Genomic DNA, 24,400 nt, shown 5'->3' on the forward strand with positions numbered 1-24,400 from the left:
ACTCAGTGACGGCTCAAGGCGAATCAAGAAATATATAGAGATGCAAAGAAATAGGCAGATGAGTAAACGGAGAAGTATTTGACGGAAATGGATCACGCGACCGGGAAGGTCACGTTTTAAAACAAAAGTAAGGAAATGATTTTTTTACCTGTCAAGAAAGTTATGAATAAACAGTCGAGTAAACGGAACGACACAATGTTGATATACTATGTAGCAGGGGGTGAAAGTCATATACTAACGAAACAGTCTGAAACTTTGATACAAATTCAAAGGTATGTTGAAATGATGCCATTTCTACTGTTTGGTAACCCCTGGGGTTATAGATTCCATGAGCTTTTGGAAACAGTATCCAAAGCACTAGAGAAGTAGACCAATTATCAGGATTTCTTTATTTGTTGGAAGAAATAATTGTCTGATTTTCTTCACCAGGCCGAAATAAAAAGTCTGAATTCAGCTAAAAGACGGAGCAATCTCATTCCCGATGTTGAGAATGGCTTTTGACAGAACATCCATAGAGACAAAGAGGATAATGGGAAAACCATGGGTGAGATTAGAAACGAAATTTCTTGAACATTGGAATACACTTTTCTTTGAAGTGCCCGAGTTCACAAGATCATGATGTTACAGATCCTCTTTACATCATTTCAACTAGATATTTAGTGGGTCTCTGGTCATGACACGGGCAAGACTTTTCATCTCTTTGAAGAAAATCTGAAGGCACTGGGAGATCATTAAAAAGTCCTGACAAATCACAAGGTTAGAGACAGTGGGACAAAAGAAATCAACTTTAGTCTCTCATGCATTCACATAATGACCGCAGCCACTCTGATGACAGTGCAAAGACATACGTTTAGAAATCACACATCTCTGCAAAAACCTAGTCCTGTGTTTAAAAAGAAAACCCAAAACACAATACTGCACAGAAAAAAGAAGATCATATACAGCAAAAAACACAGACAACTCTTATTTTTTATAAAGACAAAACATTTTAAACAAAATCAAAATTGAAACGATAAGTTTGTAATAACCATTTATTAGAAAAACCTACTCTCCAAATTGTGGATTAGATATTTGATAAACAAGAACATTCCTGTTAGGAAAAACATTCACAACTGGAGTCAAGAGTGAGTCACAACTGTGTCATGGGAAATTCTCCTTATTTTTCTTCATTTTTAATAACTTTGTACATTTACAAGCTATAATTTAGTTTACATTTAAGATTATTTTGTAATAGGACAGTAGAAAGATTCAGCCATATTTAGTTGATATTAGTAAAATATTTTATTTGATATAATTTTCATAGACAACTTTCGAAATAGGAGATTAAGATTAGAACTTCGCCAGGAAAGTTTTAAAATATTTAAGATTACCAAAACCACGTTTTCTTAAAATATTTGATTTATATAATTTAACAGACAACTTTTGAAAACGTTTCCACATTTTTGTAGCCACTGGAGTTGTCATAGACAACTTTTGAAATAGGAGATTAAGATTAGAACTTCGCCAGGAAAGTTATAAAATATTTAAGATTACCAAAACCAAGTTCTCTTAAAATATTTGATTTATATAATTTAACAGACAACTTTTGAAAACGTTTCCACATTTTTGTATCCACTGGAGTTATAGATTTCAAGAACTGCTTGGAACAGTGCCCTCCGTGCTAGAGAAGTAAACCAGAGACTACGATTTCTTTATCACTGAAAAAATATAGCAGCAATTTTCATGACCATGCAGACTAAAAAAAACCTGAACTCCAGATAAAAGTCAGAAATTTCTAATCCCTGAATTCCAAGCTTTGTGACCAGTACGTCCTGTTCAGTGACTTCATTAAAATAGCAGTGATTTTCTTCTCCATGCAGACATAAACAAAGTCTGAACTCGAGATAGGAGTCTGAAATTTCTAATGCCTCAAATTTGAGCTTAGCAACCAGTCCGTTCTGTTCAGTGACATAATGATATACTAGAAGGAATAATACCCAAAACAGGCACAATAGGAGTTTGGTCTCTTTTCAATGCAAAAAGTATTCAGTGACCATAACAAAGTAGTAGACATTATGGTATAAAGTCTATACACAATTAAATATTACACACCCAAACTGCTTGTATGGAGACTAGCTCATTCTTTCTTTATGGATTGCCCGAGTACCATTGTTGTCAGCCCTGAGAAGAGTCTAGTCAAATCCACCTCGGAGTACTTGCTTTGTTTTAGTTTCTTGTCTAAGAAGTTCCTGAGTCGGGCGTAGTTTTCTAGATGATCCCTCACAGCAACGCTGGCAAAACCTTAGGGTTGAGGAACAAATAATAATAATCTTAATAACTAGTTCTTTTAAAGCACATTTTACAATAACTTCTCCTCAGTACCCATTGATACCCCTCGGTAAAGAGAAGCAATTATAGTAAAGCATCTTGCTCAAGGACACAAGTGTCATGACCGAGATTCAAAACCCACACTCCGATGACTTAACCACCAGAACATGGTTTTGATGCTCTTAACCACTCAGCCATGACATCCTACGATAGTAAGATTTGAACTTTTGCATGGTGGGAGTACAATTAGGTGAGGTTTGCAGTAGCACCTTTTAGTAAATCTTTTCTGAGTAGTGTTGGTTCTGAAATGAAGACTGAGTAGTGTTGGTTCTGAAATGAAGACTGAGTAGTGTTGGTTCTGAAATGAAGACAACTCAACGTGTCATTATGCTCTGATGGGAGTATTAAATAATAATAATAACATGTATTTAGAGAGGCTCCCCATAGAAAACTATATCACAGCGCTTACAAACACTGATTTGCACAATAAACAACAAAATCAGAAAAGCTACATACACAATGTTTGAAAAGAATGAGAAAAAGAGAAAATCTTAAACAGGGAAGAGATGTGTTTTCAGAAGTTTTTTTTAATTGGTCTGTGGATTTAGCGGCTTTAATGAAAGGGATGTTGTTCCATTCTGTGGATGCAGTTACAGTGAATGTGCGATCGCCAGATTTGCTACGGGTCCTAGGAATGGTAAGCAAAAATAGAGTAATCTGATTGAAGTTCTGAGTAGTCTTTATTATCAACCACTGGTTCTTTTCAGAAGCAACACTACTCAAAAGAGATTTACAAATGGTGCCACCCGCAAACCTCATCTAAAAACAGAAACATTGCTAATGCTAAATCTATCAGATATGTTTTGATCAAATAATTCAAGTTTAAAATATAGGAATAATTCTTTTGAAAACATTCATAAGATTGGAACGTGGTGAACTTACCCTTCTCACCCTCAGACAGTTTCTTGATAGCTCTGTCGACGTCGAAGATGGACTGGAAGAAGGACAGTTGATAGTAGAGGGACTTGTCCGTGTACTGCAACAACAACAAATATCAGGCATGAGAATGGGTGATGATAAAAAAACAGGAAAAAATTCAGTTGATTGCAAATGTCAATATTCCATCATTTTGTGTGTGCGAAGCACACAATACGAGCGCGCAGCGCGAAGTCCCTTACGGCCGGGGTCCAGGGCCCGCTTAAGGGCCCTGGGAGCTCTGCGTATTTTAGAAGCTCTGTGGTGGTCTCTGATGCATTTCTGACACCTATTTTTCCAGGTAGAAGTGAGCTACTTTTGTGTTATTTTTCCTTTTTTTTTTTTATAATAGGTTTAAGGGAAAATAAGGAATGTAAAGCTCAAACAATTCAAACAATTTTGGGTTCGCCTGCGATTTTGTTACAATTCCGGAAAAAGAAAGGAGGAAAAAAATAATAGTAATAAATTTTTTTTTTTTTTTTGACGATCTTATCCTTTATTTCTGCCCTTGAAAATGCTTTTTTTCTCACCAACAACCATTTGTATAGGTTCTTGATTTGAAATTCGGTTGTGTAAAAGAAATTCTTTTGCAATTAAATGTTTGTGATTTTAACGATCCGTCGGCGACGCACATTTAAAATATATATAGGCCTATATATTTGGCGAGAGCGATGTGTTTTTGTGAAAGAGGTTGTTATTCAGCATAGAGGTTGAGATTAGACCCCAACAAAGAAATAGAACCAATAAAGTAAGCACGTCGTCCGGACGTACAGTGTGTTCGCTGGTTCCGAATATATCTTTCGCTGGTTGTGAGGCAATAACAGGTACCAGTTTACCATGGCCTGCCGGCGATCTCAGATCTGTGCCGCGCCGCTCATTGGTTCGTGTGCAAACCTGCACGTACACAGTACACAGTACACAGTACACATGGTGCAAACACGTGCATTGTTTTTTTCAGTAGACTTTCAAAAGTCTCCACACGTGTTATCTTTGCTGCAGCAGCAAGCGCATTACACGCAAACATTATTGAACCGTACCACTATAAACGAAGCAAGGAATGAGGCAAGTTTATACATCTGTCGCTGCTGCTGCATGCATGCGCGATGCCAGGAAGACAACAAGCCATAAATTGGGCTAGCTGCTGGACGGCAATTTATTGTTTAGGTGCCAGTATTTCATGAACGACGTGTGGGGATCCGCGATTACAAAGGTAAACTTACATTGTCTGACTAGAGAAGAGGGATTAGAGAAATCCAAATCTATACCCCCCAAAAACCTACCCCCCGAATTTTATAGCAAATTCACATCGAACTCGGAGACCACAATTTTGAAAGGAAAAAAACCGGAATTCCGGTTTAAACCGGAAGATTCTCATGCCTGAAATATAAAAAAACTCCTCAAGACAAGCTGAGTATATTTTTCAAAATGTTGAGACCACATCGGCTCTTTACAGAACCAACACTTTTCCCCAAAAGAGTTTTATACATGGTTGTACGTCTTCAAGTTTACTATTTTTGTTTAGTTTCTTCTTATTTTTCGCGAGATGAAATGCTCCAAACACTCCTTATAAATAAAGGTATCTTGATCTGAACGAAAAATTGTAACAAAAAATTGCATTAAAAATGTACAGACAGCAACTTTTTTGTTTAAACAATACTGAAGCGTGCAACAACAACTACTGTATTAAAAGAGAATCTACCTGCCAACACCAATAGGAGATTTTCTGTGACGATAGGTGGCAGCAGACTTACCGGGTAAATCCATTGTAAAATCTGAACTTGTATGTTGAAGGTCAACTTCAGCACAGTTCACGTCTATGTGACGAAAACTTCATCAGGCTAAACGTCTTACCTCTGGCTTTCTCCAGAAGACGATCAGAGCATACTGATCAAAACGTCGAGTTGAAACCAACGGTTCTTTTCAGAACCACCCCAACTCATTAGAGATAGTCATTACATGGTGTTACCGCAAACCTTTTTATATCGTATTTCCACCATGCAAAGTTTCAAATCCTACTTGTCTTACCTCTGGTTTCAGAACGGCTCTTTGACACACTGGGCAGATGAAGCCCTGCCGTTGGGGATTCAGAGGGGTTCTCCTAGTCCTGTGTGCACACGAGGTATCCTCACACACCATCCACCCCTAGAAAAAGAACAGCTTTTACTCAGTATGCCCAAAATTCAAAAAAGTAAAAAAAGGATTTTTTTAGATGTAGACTACTGGCAGAATTTTCCCTTATGTTGTTGTCCTGAATTGTTGTGGACTGGCCTCTTTAATAGCCAGATGTATGTTTGAATAGCACTTACATATTTCCACAAGTGCCCAAAGCAAAAACCAAATCACAAAACTCTAACAAGCAGCAGTCACCTAACGAATTTCAAATAACACATTTTAGGTAAGTTTATAGTTTTAGAAGCAAATATTGTACAACACAATACAATACATTTATAACAAAAAAGACCAATAATGTCCTAGTTTGATAAATTTCTATGACATTTTATAACGCCACACAACACTGATATTTTATAATTTTTTACTGGCCTGCCTAAGAACCAAATACAATACAATACAGTTCATTGCAATAAGTAAAATACAACACAATAAAAACACTATAATTTCCTAGTTTGGTAAATTCCTGCGACCGTTATCGTAAAAACACACATAAATTAAATCAAAAAGGATACGGTATAAAAAAGTAGGCCTACAAATTAAAGAGGTCAAAAAGTAAAACCTAGAAAGATAAAAAGGCAGACACTAAAAAAAAAAAGGAAACCATACACCAAAAATAGCAAAACTTTAAGGATAGTGGAGTTGGAACATGAGTGATACTGCAGCACTTTTCCAGCTGCCCAATTTTATTTTGTACAACTGAATGGCAGCCAGTGTCCCAAAGAAATCCGTTCCCTGGAGATTCTGTCCCGATGTCGCCAATAAAATATGGCGTTTCCAGAAGAAGTTCGTAGACAGTTATTATTAATATTATTTATTTGACCTAAACAAAACATCATAAAGCACAGTAAAAGTGAAACGATAACTCATCGAACCAATCAAATTGATAATGAACACAATAAGTATTCAAGCAAAAAGCACACAATAATTAATAACAATAACAGCTAACAGAGCATAATCAGGGGGGCAACTAGTTGAGCAAACAAATTAATGAATGGCTTCCAAACCAATCGGCTGAATGAACTCACCGCATAATATCTCTGTATATATCCCCTGATAAGTAGGTTGAGTCGATTACTCATGAGTCTCCAGTGATTGGACAAGACTGTCTTACACTCGGGGTTTGCGCACTCGTCCAACGCACACCGAACCAGCTTGTCCTGAAGTAGGGAATTCACAGAAAAAAATAAGAAGAAGAAATCAGACTTAAGTAGGAGGAATATAATGCCTGTTAGGTCCAAAAGTGATGTACTTGTATTGATTTTTGGTTTTTGATCATACACACTGAAGTATGTTAGCACTCCCAGGTCAAAATTCCAGTTGAACCTAGTTAACTGGGGTCAACTGGTTCAACTGGATAGTGATCAAACTCGTCCATTTTCCATATTAACCAACTGGTTTGGACTAGGTTTAACTGTGTTCAACTAGGTTGAAATTATAAACCAGTTGGTCTCTGTCCATTTTCCATATTAAACCAACTGGTTTTTAACTGTGGTTAACTAGTTTATCAACTGGTTTCAACTAGTTCCAGTTAAACCCAGTTTAACTAGGTTCAACTGGAATTTTGACCTGGGCTGTATACTCGGTACTTCCAAATCCCAGAAGGTATGTACCTCTTACTAAGACGGTAATTGTAACAAAGTACTCAAGAGTTTTCTGCCACTGTTGGCCGCTTCCCTCAATGCAGCTTTTGAAAGGGTTTGGGTACTGTTTGTACGACACAAAAAACACAAGCATCAACGGATTTACAATAAGCTTACATGGTTTACAGATAACGATGGTAGAAGAAAGATTCCCTTAAAATACTACTAGCTGAGGTGCCTTTGTTTTTTTCAGAAATGATTAAAACAATTTCACAAAAATAATGTTCATCTCTGAGAGACAAATTTGCTTTTAGTGTGTCCAACGAATTTACCCGAATCTCCTAAAAACATTGCTCTGTGATTTTCACGTTTTCTCTCAAAAACTTGACGCCTAATGAAGCTGAAACTTCTACGGGTAACATCTTCATTCAAAGTGATCTACAAAAGGTACCGAAACCCTTTCTCATTTTAATTATAAAGACCTACCCCTCCAGTGAAGACGCTGTCGATAATATTCTCTTTACCGCATCCAGGGCGTGGGCAGATAAACTTAAAGCGATCAGCGTCTTTGTATTTCTCGTCGTCCGCCATGGCTGCATCGCCTCCAAGCATGGCATCAGCCTCGTCATTATGCTGGCGCACTGCATGACGGTAACCGGCCGGATCAAGTCCTACGAATCAATTGTTAACACATGAACATTGATCAAATTTACAGGCTTGTACGCTTCATGTTTGAAAGGGGAAGGGCACCAAGGCATTTTCTCCTTGATAAAGGGCACCCTTTGAGGAAATTGTAAATTTCTACTGTAGCATTTCAAGGGCACAGGCAATGACCAGGGGGCATGGAGGCAATCGCCTTTCATGCCTCCGTAAAGTATCAGGTCTGAATTCAAATATAGAGTTGCCAAGCATTGCTTAGTTGCTGGAGGACAACCAAGAGGGAACTTTGTTATTGAAGCGAGCGCAATGAGCACTTTTTGTGAAGACGTCGTTATTTTTATTATTAGTTCGACCATCCTAAAAAAAAAACTTCTTACCAAGACATTCAGCGATTCGGGCAGAGTCCGTGCCCTCGATTGGATCGCAGAGGCGCGACACGACCGGGTGAACCTGGTGTGCTAGGTAGTACTTGTAGTCAATCTTCAGGTGGTCTTGCTTCTGGACTTCATCTGGGTGGTATGCACGCTGACTGGCTGGCAACACAGAGCCATCCTATGAAAAGAATAAAAGAGAAATAGTTTTGAATGCATGACCAATTTTCACGGGGCTTCTTACCACAGAGTTTTCTGCTTAAAACATTCAGACCAAACAGCACTTTTCAAGGCCAACCCTCCCTCCCATTTTTTTTGTTACACATGGACCCAATTTCATAGAGCTGCTAAGCACACAAATTTGCTTAGGATGAAATTTCTGCCTCGGTAAAAACAGGATTACCAACCAAATGTCCACTTGATTTCCAGGATAAGCGAACAACAGCTGAATACCAGTAACAAGCAATATGCAACAAATGGAAATCTGGTTGGTAATGTTTTTTTTATCGAGGAAGAAATTTCATGCTAAGCAAATTTGTGTGCTTAGCAGCTCTATCAAATTGGGCCATGGTTGTACTAACAAATAACCCTTATGTGAGTTGGATTTGGACAAAGTCATGTTCAATGACTTGCTTGAGTCACAATGTACTGCCTAAATTTGAATTTAGAGACAGTTGCTATGTCAAATTGGACGGGCAAGCTTTTGTACAGCAACGTCCAGGTGAGCAAACCCTGGTACTATATTGTGTATGGGTGTTCGCCATTTCTAACATTGTGTTTAATTCAGGGTGATTTTTTTGTCCATCCAAAGCGGCTTTTTTTAATTATTATTTCTATTAAAAAAAAACGCAAAAATCCCCGCAAAAAAATTGCATGCCTCAGGTCTCAAAAGGAGTCTGAATTCAGATGAAAGTATGAAGATGCTTCTCCCTGTCTGTTCACCCACTCACCTCACAAATGATGTAAGACACCGTGTCTCCAGCTCCAACCTTCTTGCCTCCCTGGCTGTTGAGCCACAGAGCAACGTGCACATGAGGAAGGCTCTTCTTATCGGGGTAGTCCTGGGGGGCTTTCGTCAGACTCTGCAGATTACAGACATGGTAGAAGATTAATGGGGATTACAGAAAACCCACATGGTAAGGGATTAATCAGGATTATAGACAGATACATGGCAGAGGATTAATGGGGATTAAACTTACTAATGCAACATCTGTTAACATTAAGCGGGCATGATATTTGGCTGTTTGGAAAAAAAATAACGTGTTCATTGATAACAAATGCATGAGGCATGTAGCAAATTTTCGCAATAACTATAGCAGACATTTTTTTGCGAAAGGGTATTCCCAAAGAAAGAGGAAATTACAAAATGTCAATGATTTTGTATAGTATTTTTCAATGTCAAATGGTAAAACTGAGAACAAAAAATAAAGGAAATTAGCTGATTCGAGGAAAACTTGCATGCCTGGTATTTAACAGGCTTGAAAGAAATGTTCAACCATCTTGCGCATACACCATGGATTTGTATTATTACGTCATTAATTTTCATACAGTAAGCACAGAAAGGATAGCCATTGGCTCTGGCTACATCCCCACAACACGCATTGAAGGATAGGAAATACCAAGATCTTAACAACAGCCACAACTGCCAATCCAGACATGGCCATGGCCCTGGCTACATCAGCAAAGCCAAACTGATGTCATCATGGCGCTGGCTGGATTGCCCCATCAACATGCATTGAATGATAGGACGGCCTTAATATAGCAACACTCGTAGCAAACACTAATCCTGACATGGCTATGGCTGGGTCACCAACATGGACATCCCTAGCAATACTCTTAACAGCCAACTACCAATCCGCACATAGCCATTGGCTCTGGCTACATCCCAGCATCAACATCGTGGAAGGAGAGGACATCCCTAGCAATACTCATTAACAACAGCCACAACTGACAATTCGGACATAGCCATTGGCTCTGGCTATATCCCAACATCAAAATGCATTGAAGGAGAGGACATCTCAAACAATATTCTGAACAACAGCCACAACTGGCAATCCGGACATAGCCATTGGCTCTGGCTACATCCCCACAACATGCATTGAAGGATAGGAAATACCAAGATCTTAACAACAGCCACAACTGCCAATCCAGACATGGCCATGGCCCTGGCTACATCATCAACATGATAGGACATCTCTAGCAACTCTTAGCAACAGCCCCAGTCGCCAACCCGGACATGGCCATGGCTCTGGCTACATCATCAACATGCATTATAGGATGACTATACACGATGCTGTTGTGTCAACTTACAAAACGGCCACACAAACACAAGCTGCGCGATGCCTCTTTTGTCAACTTAGAAAATGGCCGCCTGCGCGCATGCCGGTGTGGCGGTTTCAACTTTCCGCTGTGTTCAGTTTTTTGAATGACCAAATACGGTAGCATTACGTCATGCGATGCCTGCGCACAGCAAGCGAAAGTAGTTCAATTTTAGTGCCGTATTGAGTCATCCGTTACCCTCCGGTAGCTGTCATGGCGGCGTCCACGAGTCGAGTACAACTAGCGGCAAACGCGTGGATCGTATGAGTTGTTTTTTACGCAAGCAGAGTGTGACCTGCCTGAAGTTGTACCCATGAATACATGTAAAGATGGGGCAAGAGATTATGTAACTACACAGAAAAGAATCGTAATAATAAACAATGTGGGGTCACTGCTGAGAGAACTACAGTGCCCACCAGGGTACTCGCGGAGGCATCTGACAAGTCACCCGGAAAACTGAACACGCCTGAAAGCTAAAACTGTTCGAACAACGTGCTGATATGACCGACTACGTCACCCGGAAAACTGAACACGGCGGAAGACTGAAACCGCCACACCGGGTCGCATATATAAGCCAGTGCGCCATCTAGTTCTTATATATAACTCTATGGTGCTATAGCACTTGTCATCAATTGAGTTATGGCCTCCCCTTTATTATCAGTAGGCCTGTGCAGGCAACAAACATTTCAACATGCATTGAAGGAGAGGACATCTCAAGCAATATTCTGAACAACAGCCACAACTGGCAATCCGGACATAGCCATTGGCTCTGGCTACATCCCCACAACATCCATTGAAGGATAGGAAATACCAAGATCTTAACAACAGCCACAACTGCCAATCCAGACATGGCCATGGCCCTGGCTACATCAGCAAAGCCAAATTGATGTCATCATGGCGCTGGCTGGATTGCCCCATCAACATGCATTGAATGATAGGACGGCCTTAATATAGCAACACTCGTAGCAAACACTAATTCTGACATGGCTATGGCTGGGTCACCAACATGGACATCCCTAGTAATACTCTCAACAACAGCCAATTACCAATCCGCACGTATAGCCACTGGCTCTGGCTACATCCCAACATCAACATGCATTGAAGGAGAGGACATCTCAAGCAATATTCTGAACAACAGCCACAACTGGCAATCCGGACATAGCCATTGGCTCTGGCTACATCCCCACAACATCCATTGAAGGATAGGAAATACCAAGATCTTAACAACAGCCACAACTGCCAATCCAGACATGGCCATGGCCCTGGCTACATCAGCAAAGCCAAATTGATGTCATCATGGCTCTGGCTGGATTGCCCCATCAACATGCATTGAATGATAGGACGACCTTAATATAGCAACACTCGTAGCAAACACTTATCCTGACATGGCTATGGCTGGGTCACCAACATGGACATCCCTAGCAATACTCTTAACAGCCAACTACCAATCCGCACATAGCCATTGGCTCTGGCTACATCCCAGCATCAACATCGTGGAAGGAGAGGACATCCCTAGCAATACTCATTAACAACAGCCACAACTGACAATCCGGACATAGCCATTGGCTCTGGCTACATCCCCACAACATGCATTGAAGGATAGGAAATACCAAGATCTTAACAACAGCCACAACTGCCAATCCAGACATGGCCATGGCCCTGGCTACATCATCAACATGATAGGACATCTCTAGCAACTCTTAGCAAAAGCTAAAACCGTTCGAACAACGTGCTGATATGACCAACTACGTCACCTGGAAAACTGAACACGGCGGAAGACTGAAACCGCCACATCGGGTCGCATATATAGGCCAGTGCGCCCTCTAGTTCTTATATATAACTCTATGGTGCTATAGCACTTGTCATCAATTGAGTTATGGCCTCCCCTTTATTATCAGTAAACATTTCAACATGCATTGAAGGAGAGGACATCTCAAGCAATATTCTGAACAACAGCCACAACTGGCAATCCGGACATAGCCATTGGCTCTGGCTACATTCCCACAACATGCATTGAAGGATAGGAAATACCAAGATCATAACAACAGCCACAACTGGCAATCCGGACAGCACGCCTTTTCGTGTTCCCACGTTTAGCAGCGCTTAAAAACAGAATTCCGCGTAGCAAGCACAGAATCAGCTGTGAAGGGGCTCTACATGAAGCTGTTAAGCAGAAAATACCTCTAGACAAATTTCTTTGCTTAGCAAAAATTGAGTGGGGCACCAGTCACAACAGTGTAAACTTAATATAATTTGGGCTGGAAACCTGTTTCCGTTAAGCAATACTTTTCTGTGTTGCAAGTGTGCTTACAGGCTTTATGAAATTGGGCCCAATTTCAACATGCATTGAAGGAGAGGACATCTCCATGAAATTGGGCCCCGTTTCTTAACTGAAGAACATTGACCCCGAATTGATCACTTGACCCTTTTGGGGGTCGACACTGACCTTGTTAATCTCATACATCTCCAGAGGGACTTCATTCTTCATGACCTTCTCACCGACCTCCGTCAGCTTGGAATGGATGTTCTCCACAATGGTTTCTCTCAGGTCAGCTGATAAGATCTGACCAATCACATAGCTGCAAATAATATATGCAAAACATCAACTATCCATATTACCAGATTATTTAAGTTGACACCAAAGTCCAAATAAGAAGAGAAGCCAACATAATAATATACAGGGATGAGAATTTTTTCCTAACAAAAAAGTTTTAAACTACGTTATTAACTTCAGGGGGTATATTGGAATGATGGCATATCCATCTTCTGGTAACCCCTGGAGTTGAATTTTTTTTCAAGGAGCGATCTTTTGTGAGCAGTGTCCTTAAATAACTTCATCAAGATGAGGTCAAAGGTTAGTCTTACTTTCCAGCCTCCTTTGCCAACTCGCTCCAATCTCTGCGGACGATGTCCAGACCCTTTAATTCTTGCTTGGTTGTTATTTTGCCATCAGGGTGACGCTCAACGGCTAGTGCTGCATACCTGGGTGGAATTCAAATTCAAAAAGTTTTATTCACTTTCAGTTTCAACATTTTTTTTTTTTTAATTATTTATTTATACAAGTTCGCCCCAAACAATTTTCTTCTAGGTATGCGGCTACCAGAAGAATATATAACTCAGTAAAAATAACTCAGAGGACCTGAAGTTGGAAATTGATACTCCTCTTAAAACAGTCTAGATTGTAGGATGGATGAAAACATGCACCAGGCGAGGAGTTCAAAAGATATGCAGTACGTGGAACAAAGCTGTTGGGACGACTCTTTGTTGTACATCTCAGCAAAACAAGAGTGTATGGGTGAGAAGGGACGGTATATTATTATTCTGAGGGATCTTATGATGTTGCCATTTGGGTAAGGTCCACTGTGTTTTGCTTTGGCCCTCTATAAATTCAGTTAGAAAACACTCCCTTTTTGAGACAATTTCCTTTTCTTTTTTTACCCTCTTGAACACCCCCCCCCCCAAAAAAAAACCCAAAACACCAAACCGAATAAGAATTCATGAATCTTACTTCTTCTTCTTTAGAAGCAACATTGACTGGAAGACACCATCAATGTCAATCTCCAGCAGGCGGTATAACTTGTTTACTTCAACCTTGACCTGGTGGGAAAATAAGTATGAAATTTAGGAGGGTTCAACCACCATGAGGGTAGAGCCTGTCTGTTCCCGTATTCTACGATTGCAACGGGACGATGGTCTGGAATCAAGGGGTTACACAATGCAGGGATGAGAATCATTGGTAACAAAAAAGTCTAAACTGGGATACAAATTCTAAGGAATGGTGAAATGATGGCATTACCACCTTTTGGTAATCCCTGGAGTTATAGATTCCAGTTTTAGCAGTACTAGAGAAACCACACCCCAGAGCAAGATTTCTTTATATGTGGAAAAAATAACGTCTTCACCAGGTCAGCATAAAAAGTCTGAATTCAGATAAAAGTTTGAAAAATCTCATCCCTGATAACGCCCGCCAGGAAGGGATTTTATAAGGCATGATTTCCAGAATCTGTTGTTGCTCATTGTACAAGTGAAATTAAGTGTATTAAGGTATATAATAGATGTTAAATTTGCATCGGGGATAAAGAATATTTTTTTTGGTTTTTATCCACACACCGATGTGTGTTAGCACTGTATACTCAGTACTTTCCCGAGTCCTGTGAAAAAATTAAGGTAGGTGCCCGTCTGTTAATCACTGGAAAATTAAGGTGGATAAAAATGTGTCATACAGCTGTCAGTGAAAAACTGATGAAAACTGATGAAAACCCTGAAGTTATTCTGGGTGTTAAAAAATGTCTTCTATAAGTTAGTGCAAAATGTTTGCGTGTAAACACAGCGTCCAATGTGAAACTATTAACACTCTTACCTTGTTGCCCACTTTGTAGACCTGGTCCAGATCATTGGTGTTGGTGTTGATCATAATGGAATCTGTATCACCGTAGATCACATCAAGATTCATCTAAAAAGTAACAAACTCAGACTTTAATAATAACTAATAATAGTAGTTTATTGAATTTATATTACGCTCTCTCCAGAACCAGCCTGTTCGAGGGGGCAGTAAAAATACCCAAAGAAAATTACACAGAAAAAGTTTCAAAAAAGGTACACCGGTAAAAATCAGCAAAAGAGAAATCAAAGCCTTATTGGCAAAAAGGTGCATGAACACCGTAATACAGTAAAACAAAATTGCAAATTAGGTACAATAAAGCGTTTACAAAGTTCACAATAAAATAATTTAAACCATAAAAAGACGACAGATTCAAAACTCAATACATACACAAAATGTATTGTTTAACTTACCTTTTGTACAAGGTCTTTTGTTTGCAGAAGAATCTGAGACACAGAAACAAATTTAAAAAAAATCTTGTCATTTACAATATCAAGATTATCAAGAAGGTTTGAATTTGGGATTTATTTCTTCTTTTTGTCTTCTTTTTAAAACTATTGGGTTATTGATTGATTTCACATTTTTTTCAAAACTGGAGTTGATGTAAAATCAAACTGTTTAGTAGGCTCTTCACTCAAAAGGCAACTGTAAACAGTACAAATGTGTTTAGTGGTATTATTACTTTTCGTACACACCACAAATATTACTAGGGTTATCAACATTTTTGTATTTTTCATTTTGAAAAGATTTTACTTTTTGAGACAAGGATTTGAATCCAAGACCCTTGACAGCTCCCTCAGGTTTTCCCTAAGTGGCACATTTTTCTCTCCGTGTTACATGGATGCACAAAGTAACAAACACACTATTTGATTAGGCATATGCCTGTCAGCATAGAAGAGAAAATAACCAAACATGGGATGAGAGAAAAATAAAACTACAATACATTGTTTATCTAATAACAGAAATAAATGTACATTTGAGTTTAACTTTTGGGCAAGAAACCCAAGTGTTACCTCTCTTCCTTTGCCAGTCACCAGGGCGGCTAGGGGCTTGGCGTAGAATCTTGAGTGTGAGAAACCTAGGCAACCGTACATACTATTAGCCGTCAACTTCAAAGCCTTTTGACGAATGTCATACTGTAAGTCAAGAGTGATAAATAATAACACAATAAGTGTCTGCGAAAGACACTGCAAGGGTCCAAATATCAGGCCATTAACTATCTACATGTAAGTGATGTTTGAAGCCTTGCATAGTGTGAATAATAAGAAATAATTTTCTCATGATGACGAGCAGAGCATACTGTTCGAAATGTTGAGACCATACCGGCTTTTTAAAAGAGATTTGTTACAGGGTTGTACCCGCAAATTTACTATTTATTAACTAACTTTTTAGTTAAAATTTTAATATACCAACCCTATACCCCAAAGACCCGTTACCATTCTTTGCGAGTCTTACCTGAAGTTTGATATCAGCGTTGAGGTTTGCTTGATCCCCCAAAACCTAAGCCCCCTCACACATTCTTTGGGAGTACTTACCTCAAGCCTGAAATCAGTGTTGAACCTTGTTAGAAAACACCCAGGGGTCGATTTCACAAAGAGTTAGGACTCGTTTTATCTCGAGTTAGGACGAGTAACTCTTCCTAACTTAGAATTAACCTTAAGGTCTGCATGCTACAGTGCAGGGTTGGGACTCGTCCTAAGTCCTAAGATTAGTCTTAAGTTAGGAAGAGTTTTGTGAATTCGACGGCAGGCCTATCTTTGGAAGTGAGTACTTACCTGGAGTTTGAGATCAGGATTGAGGTCTGCTTGTTTCATAAGCTGCTTCACCTGCTTACGTCTATCAACCAGTCTACGAATCTCAGTCGGTAAGATTCCGAACTCCACTGACTTGTCTGGAACGTCTGGTATCCATTCCTCGTCAGTCTGCAAAAAAACACAAATCAGAATTATCCAGACCTGAAATCTTTGAGAGGGCAAGGCCATGTTCATATATTGAAAATAGGGCACTTCCATTGGGAAATCTTAAAGGCTATGAGAAACTTTTGAAGGGGCACCAAGGCTAAGACCAGGGCAATTTAGGCCATGGCCTCCGTGAAATTCCAGGCCTGATAATCAGGGGTTGAGAATCTAAATCGAGGATCACAATTTCAGGGAGTATGTTGAAATGATGGCATTTGAACCTTTTTGAAAACCTCTTGGGTTTAAATTTCGCAGAGCTTTTAGGAACAGTATCCTTAGCACTTAAGAACTAGATCAAAGAGCAGGATTTCTTTACATGTGGAAAAATAGTGCCTGATTTTCTTCGAAGGCCGACTTAAAAAGTCCGACTTTAAAGTCATAATAATAACAAAGTCAAATAACAAACCACAAGGAAAATGTTATGTCCTAATCCCTAAAATGACTGGCGCAAGTATTGATGTACGTTTATAACATTTAATGTCAACTTCTTGGCTCCATGGCTGAAATAAACTCTTCCTCACAACTGAACTCTTAAAACTGATTACAACAACTCAACAGCGCGTGCGCAAAGCTTAAAGTGGCACGCGACTTTAAAGCGACTACACTACAGGAAATTTACTGGGTAAATTTTACATGATTTTGGGTTGAAGAAGACAAATTGACTAGAGCGAGATTTGAACCAACAGCCTTTAGACTAACGACAAAAGTCTGAAATCTCTCATCCCTGATTGATGATGAGCTTCAGTTTTGACCAATTTTACGAAGAGCAGCGCAGGACAGTTGAAAGGCAAGGAGGATCTTTTACTGGCAGTCACTTGATTCAAAGACTGAATCACATCTTAAAGGAGGTACTCTTACCGTTTCTTCTGGCTGTGTTCTATTGATGGTAGTGAAGCAGATGTTATACTCCTGTATGATTGATGGATACAGACTGTTGAAGTCCAGCAGTAAAATATACTTGTCATAAAAACCTGAAACAAAATAAAAGTACAAAATGGACAATTTAATTCATTGTCATAATTTCATTGAGGTCAAAGGATGTCATTTTTGTTTAACCCTTGAATTGAATGCAGTACTGCAAACGACAGATTTCAAAATGGCCTCTCATCACCACGCAATAGCCGTTAAAGCCATTTGACAATTTCGGTAAACAGTATTTTCCAAAGGCCCACACTTCGTGTATCACAACTTATATATAAAATAACAAACCTGTGAAAATTTAGGCTCAATCGGTCATCGGAGTCGGGAGAAAATAACGGGAAAACCCACCCTTGTTTCCGCGCGTTTCGCCGTGTCATGACATGTGTTTAAAATAAATCCGTAATTCTCGATATCGAGAATTGATAATAGTTTTAATATTTTCTCAAAAAGTAAAGCATTTCATGGAATGATATTTCAAGAGAAGTCTTTCACCACTACCTTCTGTAAACCCTGTAGGTTATTTGTTAATCTGTGAACTTTTTTTTTTTTTCTTTTCCGAAAGTGTCCAAATGGCTTTTAGACATCTGCTCTAGAATGTTGGGGGTCAGAGGGAGTAAGCATTCTACTCTACCAGCCAGGCTCCCAGTGGATGATTCCCATGCCAACATCCTTACGGACTGTGAAGGGGATAACCCCTGTTTCAGCCCCAGGAGTAGGTGGCAATATGCCCCTGGTGACAGTTGATTTTGGTCAATAGCCCAAATCAGTGAAGTGTAGCCTTCACCTTGAAATGGTCTTCAATGGCCCTGTGATGAAATCCCTTATACAAAAATAATTCCTTTACCCTAAATTCCTTCGGGGTCAAATATAATGAGAGAGCGGACTCAATATTTACCTCGTTTTGGCTCCAGTACTAAGCCTCCTGTATAGGCTGGTTTCCGTCTTGACTTTGTAGTCGTTTGCCTATCAGTCTGGTTCTCGTCTCCATCATCATCATGCTGAAAGGTTCATCAATAGGAGGATTCCTTTCACATTGACTCGTTAACTCAGTTAGTAACAGACACTTTGAGAACATTTTCAACTTTGATGTATGGCCATACGTGTACATGTAGATTGGTTTTGTCACTTTTGCGCTAATTTAAAGGCAGTGGACACTATTGGTAATCACTCAAAATAATTATCAGCATAAAACCTCACTTGGTAACGAGTAATGGGGAGAGGTTGATAGTATAAAACATTATCTTCAAGTACGCGCTAATCCTCCAATCAGATTGGCAGAATGGAGTGGTGATAAAAACCTATATTGCACGGCCAATATCACTACCATGCGTATTGTGTGTTCTATGTCACGCGCCAAGTTTGCTTGAAGATAAATACGTTATCACACGCGCGCTCGAGGAAATACGGAAAATATAGCGCGTCTGCGTCCCATATCCTTCGGCCTCGTTGGATATGGGACGCAGAAGCGCTTTATTTTTCCGTATTCCACTCGCGCTTGTGTGATAACTTATAGTGTGAGAAACGGCTCCCTCTGAATTGACGCAGTTTTCGAGAAAGAAGTAATTTTCCACGAATTTGATTTTGAGACCTCAAGTTTAGAAATTTGAGGTCTCGAAATCAAGCATATGAAAGCACACAACTTCATGTGACAAGGGTATTTTTTATTTCATTCATATCTCGCAACTTTGACGACCAATTGAGCTCAAATTTTCACAGGTTTGTCATTTAATGCATATGTTTAGATACACCAAGTGAGAAGACTGGTCTTTGACAATTACCAATAGTGTCCACTGTCTTTAAAGGCAAGATTACAAAGAAAGATATGATGAAAAACACAAAACTTCTGCTGCATACAGTGTCTGCTTGACGAGAAAACAGCAAGAAACTGTCATTATATTTTCACAGGACCGTTGCATCCAGTCATGTTTAGCGAGAAACCAACCGCATCCCGGGCCACAGCAATCCATCTAACACCACCCTCCAAAATCTGAGAAACCATGCATGAATCATTTATAAGATTTAAATGTTTTTGGGTGAACAATCAGTCAAACCAAATTACTTTTATGGGAATCCTTTCTCAAAATAATTTATACAATAAACAGCCGCTCACCAAGTACCTCTTTATGGTCAAACTTTTGTATCTATGACCCTACTATAAACAAAAACAACTTACGGCATTTGCTTGAGGAGTTTTCTTCTTGTATTCTTTGTCCGGACAGAGAAAGTTCTTCTCAAAGAAGGCGTGAAGGAGCAGATACTCGTTCCTCTCAGATCTACCTCCCATCAGAGTCCGCGACTAAACAAAGGCCAAGAATTAAATTATTTTGTTGTGTTATTTATCTTTAAGTTCATACTCAGCTAGGTTGGCTCAGTGGTTTCTTTCCCTGCCATGCACCTTTTTATGACCCTGGTTCGAATCCAATTTAAGACCGAAGCCTTGGGTTGGGTTTATAATCCCTACCTGATTGTGTGGACCTTTGACAGTGGGATTTTTTACTGTGACACATTTTATTTTTTACTGTGACAAAAGAAATAATAAATAATAAACCACAAGGGAAACTGACTGGGTACATTTTTAAATGATTTTGGATTGAACAAAGAAAAATTGACTAGAGCGGAATTTGAACCAACGACCTCCGGTTTAACGTGCCGGCGCTCTACCAACTGAGCTATCTAGCCCTATGTTGGTGGTCTCCCAATTTTGTCAATATCTTTGTTCGGGGGGTGCCTGTCAGAAGCCAAAGAAATAATGGGCGTCTGTAGAATCACTCACATACAGGATCATTCGCAGATGTCTGTAGAACCACCCACAAGATAACCAGACTTGCTGGCAACTCTTGGGTGTCTTAATTTTGGTTTTTACCCATACAGTTGAGGTACCCGCTGCCAAAACATAGGATTCGAACTGCCTCTAACTACCGGGCAACCTCGGTAGTCTAGTTGGTAAGACACTGCTCTAGAATTGCAAGGGGTCGTGGGTTCGAATCCTACCCGAGTAACATGCCTGTGATATTTTTTCACAGGACTCGGGAAAGTACTGAGTATACAGTGCTAACACACATCGATGTATGGGTAAAAACCAAAATTAATATTCTTTATCCACGATGCAAGTTTAACATCTCTTGGGTGTCTTGCTGGCAACCCTTGGGTGTCGGTTATCCTAACCCAGCAGAAAAAAAGTCCAACTTGGTGACAATCTCAAAACATTTTTGACGATACAATCCCTGCCATATCTCCTTTGGCCCCCCACCAGGGCCCCAGTGCCCCCTTTCAATGTTGGCTTTCATTGCGCGGTCTTTTGCGCTCCCATCAACATTAAACAGAGGGACGGGGAGAGAATGTTAACTGTCACAGGGAAGTGGACAGGGAATGTTTATTGCAACTAAAACTTACCATGATATTACCGCAGATATTGGTGATCTGTAAGGATAGAGGAATGACGTTGAGTTCACACATGATGCCTAGAATGTACGACGCATCCATCCAAGTATTCTCTACGAAATACATCAACTGACGAGAGGTGCTGAAGAGTTAAACAAAATTAAATAAAAATCAACTTCCAGGTGTACAAAATTATGAAGATTGTTTAAGCTGTCTCTTTTGTGTTGAGACACAAGGAAATATTGAAATAAAAAAATAGTTGAAAGCATCGCTGCAAGGGCCAAACTTTATAAAGCCTGTAAGCACAAAAACTTGCTAAGCACAAAAAAATCTTGCTAAGCAGAAAAAGCTGCGACTGGTACCCCAATATTTTCTTGCTTAGCAAAGCAATTGCAGTAGCTTTGTGAAAAGCTGTTTCAATTGCTGTCTAAATCGATCCTGGTTTTCTTCTCTCATTTTCTTCTGACTTCTTAGCACTTACTTTTGTTATTTGATTTGGGATAACATCATTAGTGTGTTTACTTGCCAGGTAGATTTTGTTCTTTAGAGAACTTGTCCTGCTTTATATTCCACTACCGCGGATTAGTTTTTTTTCCGATTACGAGAAACTTTTTTCGGGAAAGCTACTCTGCGGTAGTAGAATATATAGCAAGACAGTTCTCTAAAGAAAAAAATATACAAGGCAAATTGACACACACATGGTGTTACCTCAAACCAAATATACATTGATACCTCGTAAGACAAGACCATTTCTGACTTTTAAAAAAAGTGGTTTATATTGATATTTTTAAAAAAAGGACAACTTTTTTACCTGTACATATTTTTGAATTCTTCAAACGGTATCTGAGTTCTCTCGCTCTTCAGGACCTGCTTAGTCAACTCAGTCAGGTCGTAGCTCTTACATCTCATCAACTCCTTGGCAGAGATCTTGATATCGCAGATGATACGACCGCATGTTGATTTCTTCTCGGCAAAGGTGCCGCCCTTTCCTCCGTAACCGCCCTGTGTTAATTGTACAGACATAAAATAAAAATCTCCCAAGAAGTTCCACTGAAGTTCCCCTATTCCTTAAAAAGGTTTGCCTTTCACTTTTTCATTGACTAGCAAGCAAGACCAGTTAATTGCCATTTCACTAGTCCGCCACCTTTTTCACTGGTTCATATTTCGAATTAAATGTGGATGCTTTTCAACACTGAACTAGCCTGCTGGATCACTTGGAGAGACTTGTTCTCATGTGTTTTAATTGGCATTTGGGCAGCAGAACACTGAACAACAGCCACAACTGGCAATCCGGACATAGCCATTGGCTCTGGCTACATCCCCACAACATGCATTGAAGGATAGGAAATACCAAGATCTTAACAACAGCCACAACTGCCAATCCAGACATGGCCAGCCATGGCCCTGGCTACATCATCAACATGAGAGGACATCTCTAGCAACTCTTAGCAACAGCCCCAGTCGCCAATCCGGACATGGCCATGGCTCTGGCTACATCATCAACATGCATTATAGGATGACTATACACGATGCTGTTGTGTCAACTTACAAAACAGCCGCACAAACACAAGCTGTGCGATGCCTCTTTTGTCAACTTAGAAAATGGCCGCCTGCGCGCATGCCGGGTCGCATATATAGGCCAGTGCGCCCTCTAGTTCTTATATATAACTCTATGGTGCTATAGCACTTGTCTTCAATTGAGTTATGGCCTCCCCTTTATTATCAGTAGGCCTGTGCAGGCAGCAAACATTTCAACATGCATTGAAGGAGAGGACATCTCAAGCAATATTCTGAACAACAGCCACAACTGGCAATCCGGACATAGCCATTGGCTCTGGCTACATCCCGACAACATGCATTGAAGGATAGGAAATACCAAGATCTTAACAAAAGCCACAACTGCCAATCCAGACATGGCCATGGCCCTGGCTACATCAGCAAAGCCAAATTGATGTCATCATGGCTCTGGCTGGATTGCCCCATCAACATGCATCGAATGATGACGGCCTTAATATAGCAACACTCGTAGCAAACACTAATCCTGACATGGCTATGGCTGGGTCACCAACATGGACATCCCTAGCAATACTCTTAACAACAGCCAACTACCAATCCGCACATAGCCATTGGCTCTGGCTACATCCCAACATCAACATCGTGGAAGGAGAGGACATCCCTAGCAATATTCATTAACAACAGCCACAACTGACAATCCGGACATAGCCATTGGCTCTGGCTACATCCCAACATCAACATGCATTGAAGGAGAGGACATCTCAAGCATATTCTGAACAACAGCCACAACTGGCAATCCGGACATAGCCATTGGCTCTGGCTACATCCCCACAACATGCATTGAAGGATAGGAAATACCAAGATCTTAACAACAGCCACAACTGCCAATCCAGACATGGCCATGGCCCTGGCTACATCAGCAAAGCCAAATTGGTGTCATCATGGCTCTGGCTGGATTGCCCCATCAACATGCATTGAATGATAGGACGGCCTTAATATAGCAACACTCGTAGCAAACACTTATCCTGACATGGCTATGGCTGGGTCACCAACATGGACATCCCTAGCAATACTCTGAACAACAGCCAACAACCAATCCGCACATAGCCATTGGCTCTGGCTACATCCCAACATCAACATCGTGGAAGGAGAGGACATCCCTAGCAATACTCATTAACAGCCACAACTGACAATCCGGACATAGCCATTGGCTCTGGCTACATCCCCACAACATGCATTGAAGGATAGGAAATACCAAGATCTTAACAACAGCCACAACTGCCAATCCAGACATGGCCATGCCCTGGCTACATCAGCAAAGCCAAATTGATGTCATCATGGCTCTGGCTGGATTGCCCCATCAACATGCATTGAATGATGACGGCCTTAATATAGCAACACTCGTAGCAAACACTAATCCTGACATGGCTATGGCTGGGTCACCAACATGGACATCCCTAGCAATACTCTTAACAACAGCCAACTACCAATCCGCACATAGCCATTGGCTCTGGCTACATCCCAACATCAACATCGTGGAAGGAGAGGACATCCCTAGCAATACTCATTAACAACAGCCACAACTGACAATCCGGACATAGCCATTGGCCCTGGCTACATCCCAACATCAACATGCATTGAAGGAGAGGACATCTCAAGCATATTCTGAACAACAGCCACAACTGGCAATCCGGACATAGCCATTGGCTCTGGCTAACTCCCCACAACATGCATTGAAGGATAGGAAATACCAAGATCTTAACAACAGCCACAACTGCCAATCCAGACATGGCCATGGCCCTGGCTACATCAGCAAAGCCAAATTGATGTCATCATGGCTCTGGCTGGATTGCCCCATCA

General features: G+C 40.3%; 1 protein-coding gene across 1 annotated transcript in view; it reads right to left on the bottom strand.

Annotated features, from left to right (window-relative positions):
• Positions 1–1,030: 1,030 nt before the first annotated feature.
• Positions 1,031–24,400, bottom strand: part of LOC117298532 (DNA polymerase alpha catalytic subunit-like) — a 47,714-nt gene continuing 24,344 nt past the window's right edge. Inside the window, exons 20-38 of the mRNA XM_033781836.1 lie at positions 21,837–22,027; positions 21,038–21,167; positions 19,818–19,940; positions 18,540–18,642; positions 17,582–17,694; positions 16,541–16,687; positions 15,779–15,901; positions 15,179–15,211; positions 14,745–14,837; positions 13,893–13,981; positions 13,250–13,366; positions 12,831–12,963; positions 9,016–9,147; positions 8,072–8,246; positions 7,521–7,705; positions 6,480–6,611; positions 5,308–5,424; positions 3,250–3,343; positions 1,031–2,280 (exon numbers count right to left, since the gene is read on the bottom strand). Coding sequence (XP_033637727.1) covers positions 2,117–2,280; positions 3,250–3,343; positions 5,308–5,424; positions 6,480–6,611; positions 7,521–7,705; positions 8,072–8,246; positions 9,016–9,147; positions 12,831–12,963; positions 13,250–13,366; positions 13,893–13,981; positions 14,745–14,837; positions 15,179–15,211; positions 15,779–15,901; positions 16,541–16,687; positions 17,582–17,694; positions 18,540–18,642; positions 19,818–19,940; positions 21,038–21,167; positions 21,837–22,027 — 2,394 coding nt within the window. The 3' untranslated portion in view covers positions 1,031–2,116. The remainder of the gene's footprint in view (positions 2,281–3,249; positions 3,344–5,307; positions 5,425–6,479; positions 6,612–7,520; positions 7,706–8,071; positions 8,247–9,015; positions 9,148–12,830; positions 12,964–13,249; positions 13,367–13,892; positions 13,982–14,744; positions 14,838–15,178; positions 15,212–15,778; positions 15,902–16,540; positions 16,688–17,581; positions 17,695–18,539; positions 18,643–19,817; positions 19,941–21,037; positions 21,168–21,836; positions 22,028–24,400) is intronic.

The sequence above is a fragment of the Asterias rubens genome, chromosome 13, assembly GCF_902459465.1.
Source record: "Asterias rubens chromosome 13, eAstRub1.3, whole genome shotgun sequence".
Lineage (NCBI taxonomy): Eukaryota > Metazoa > Echinodermata > Asteroidea > Forcipulatida > Asteriidae > Asterias > Asterias rubens.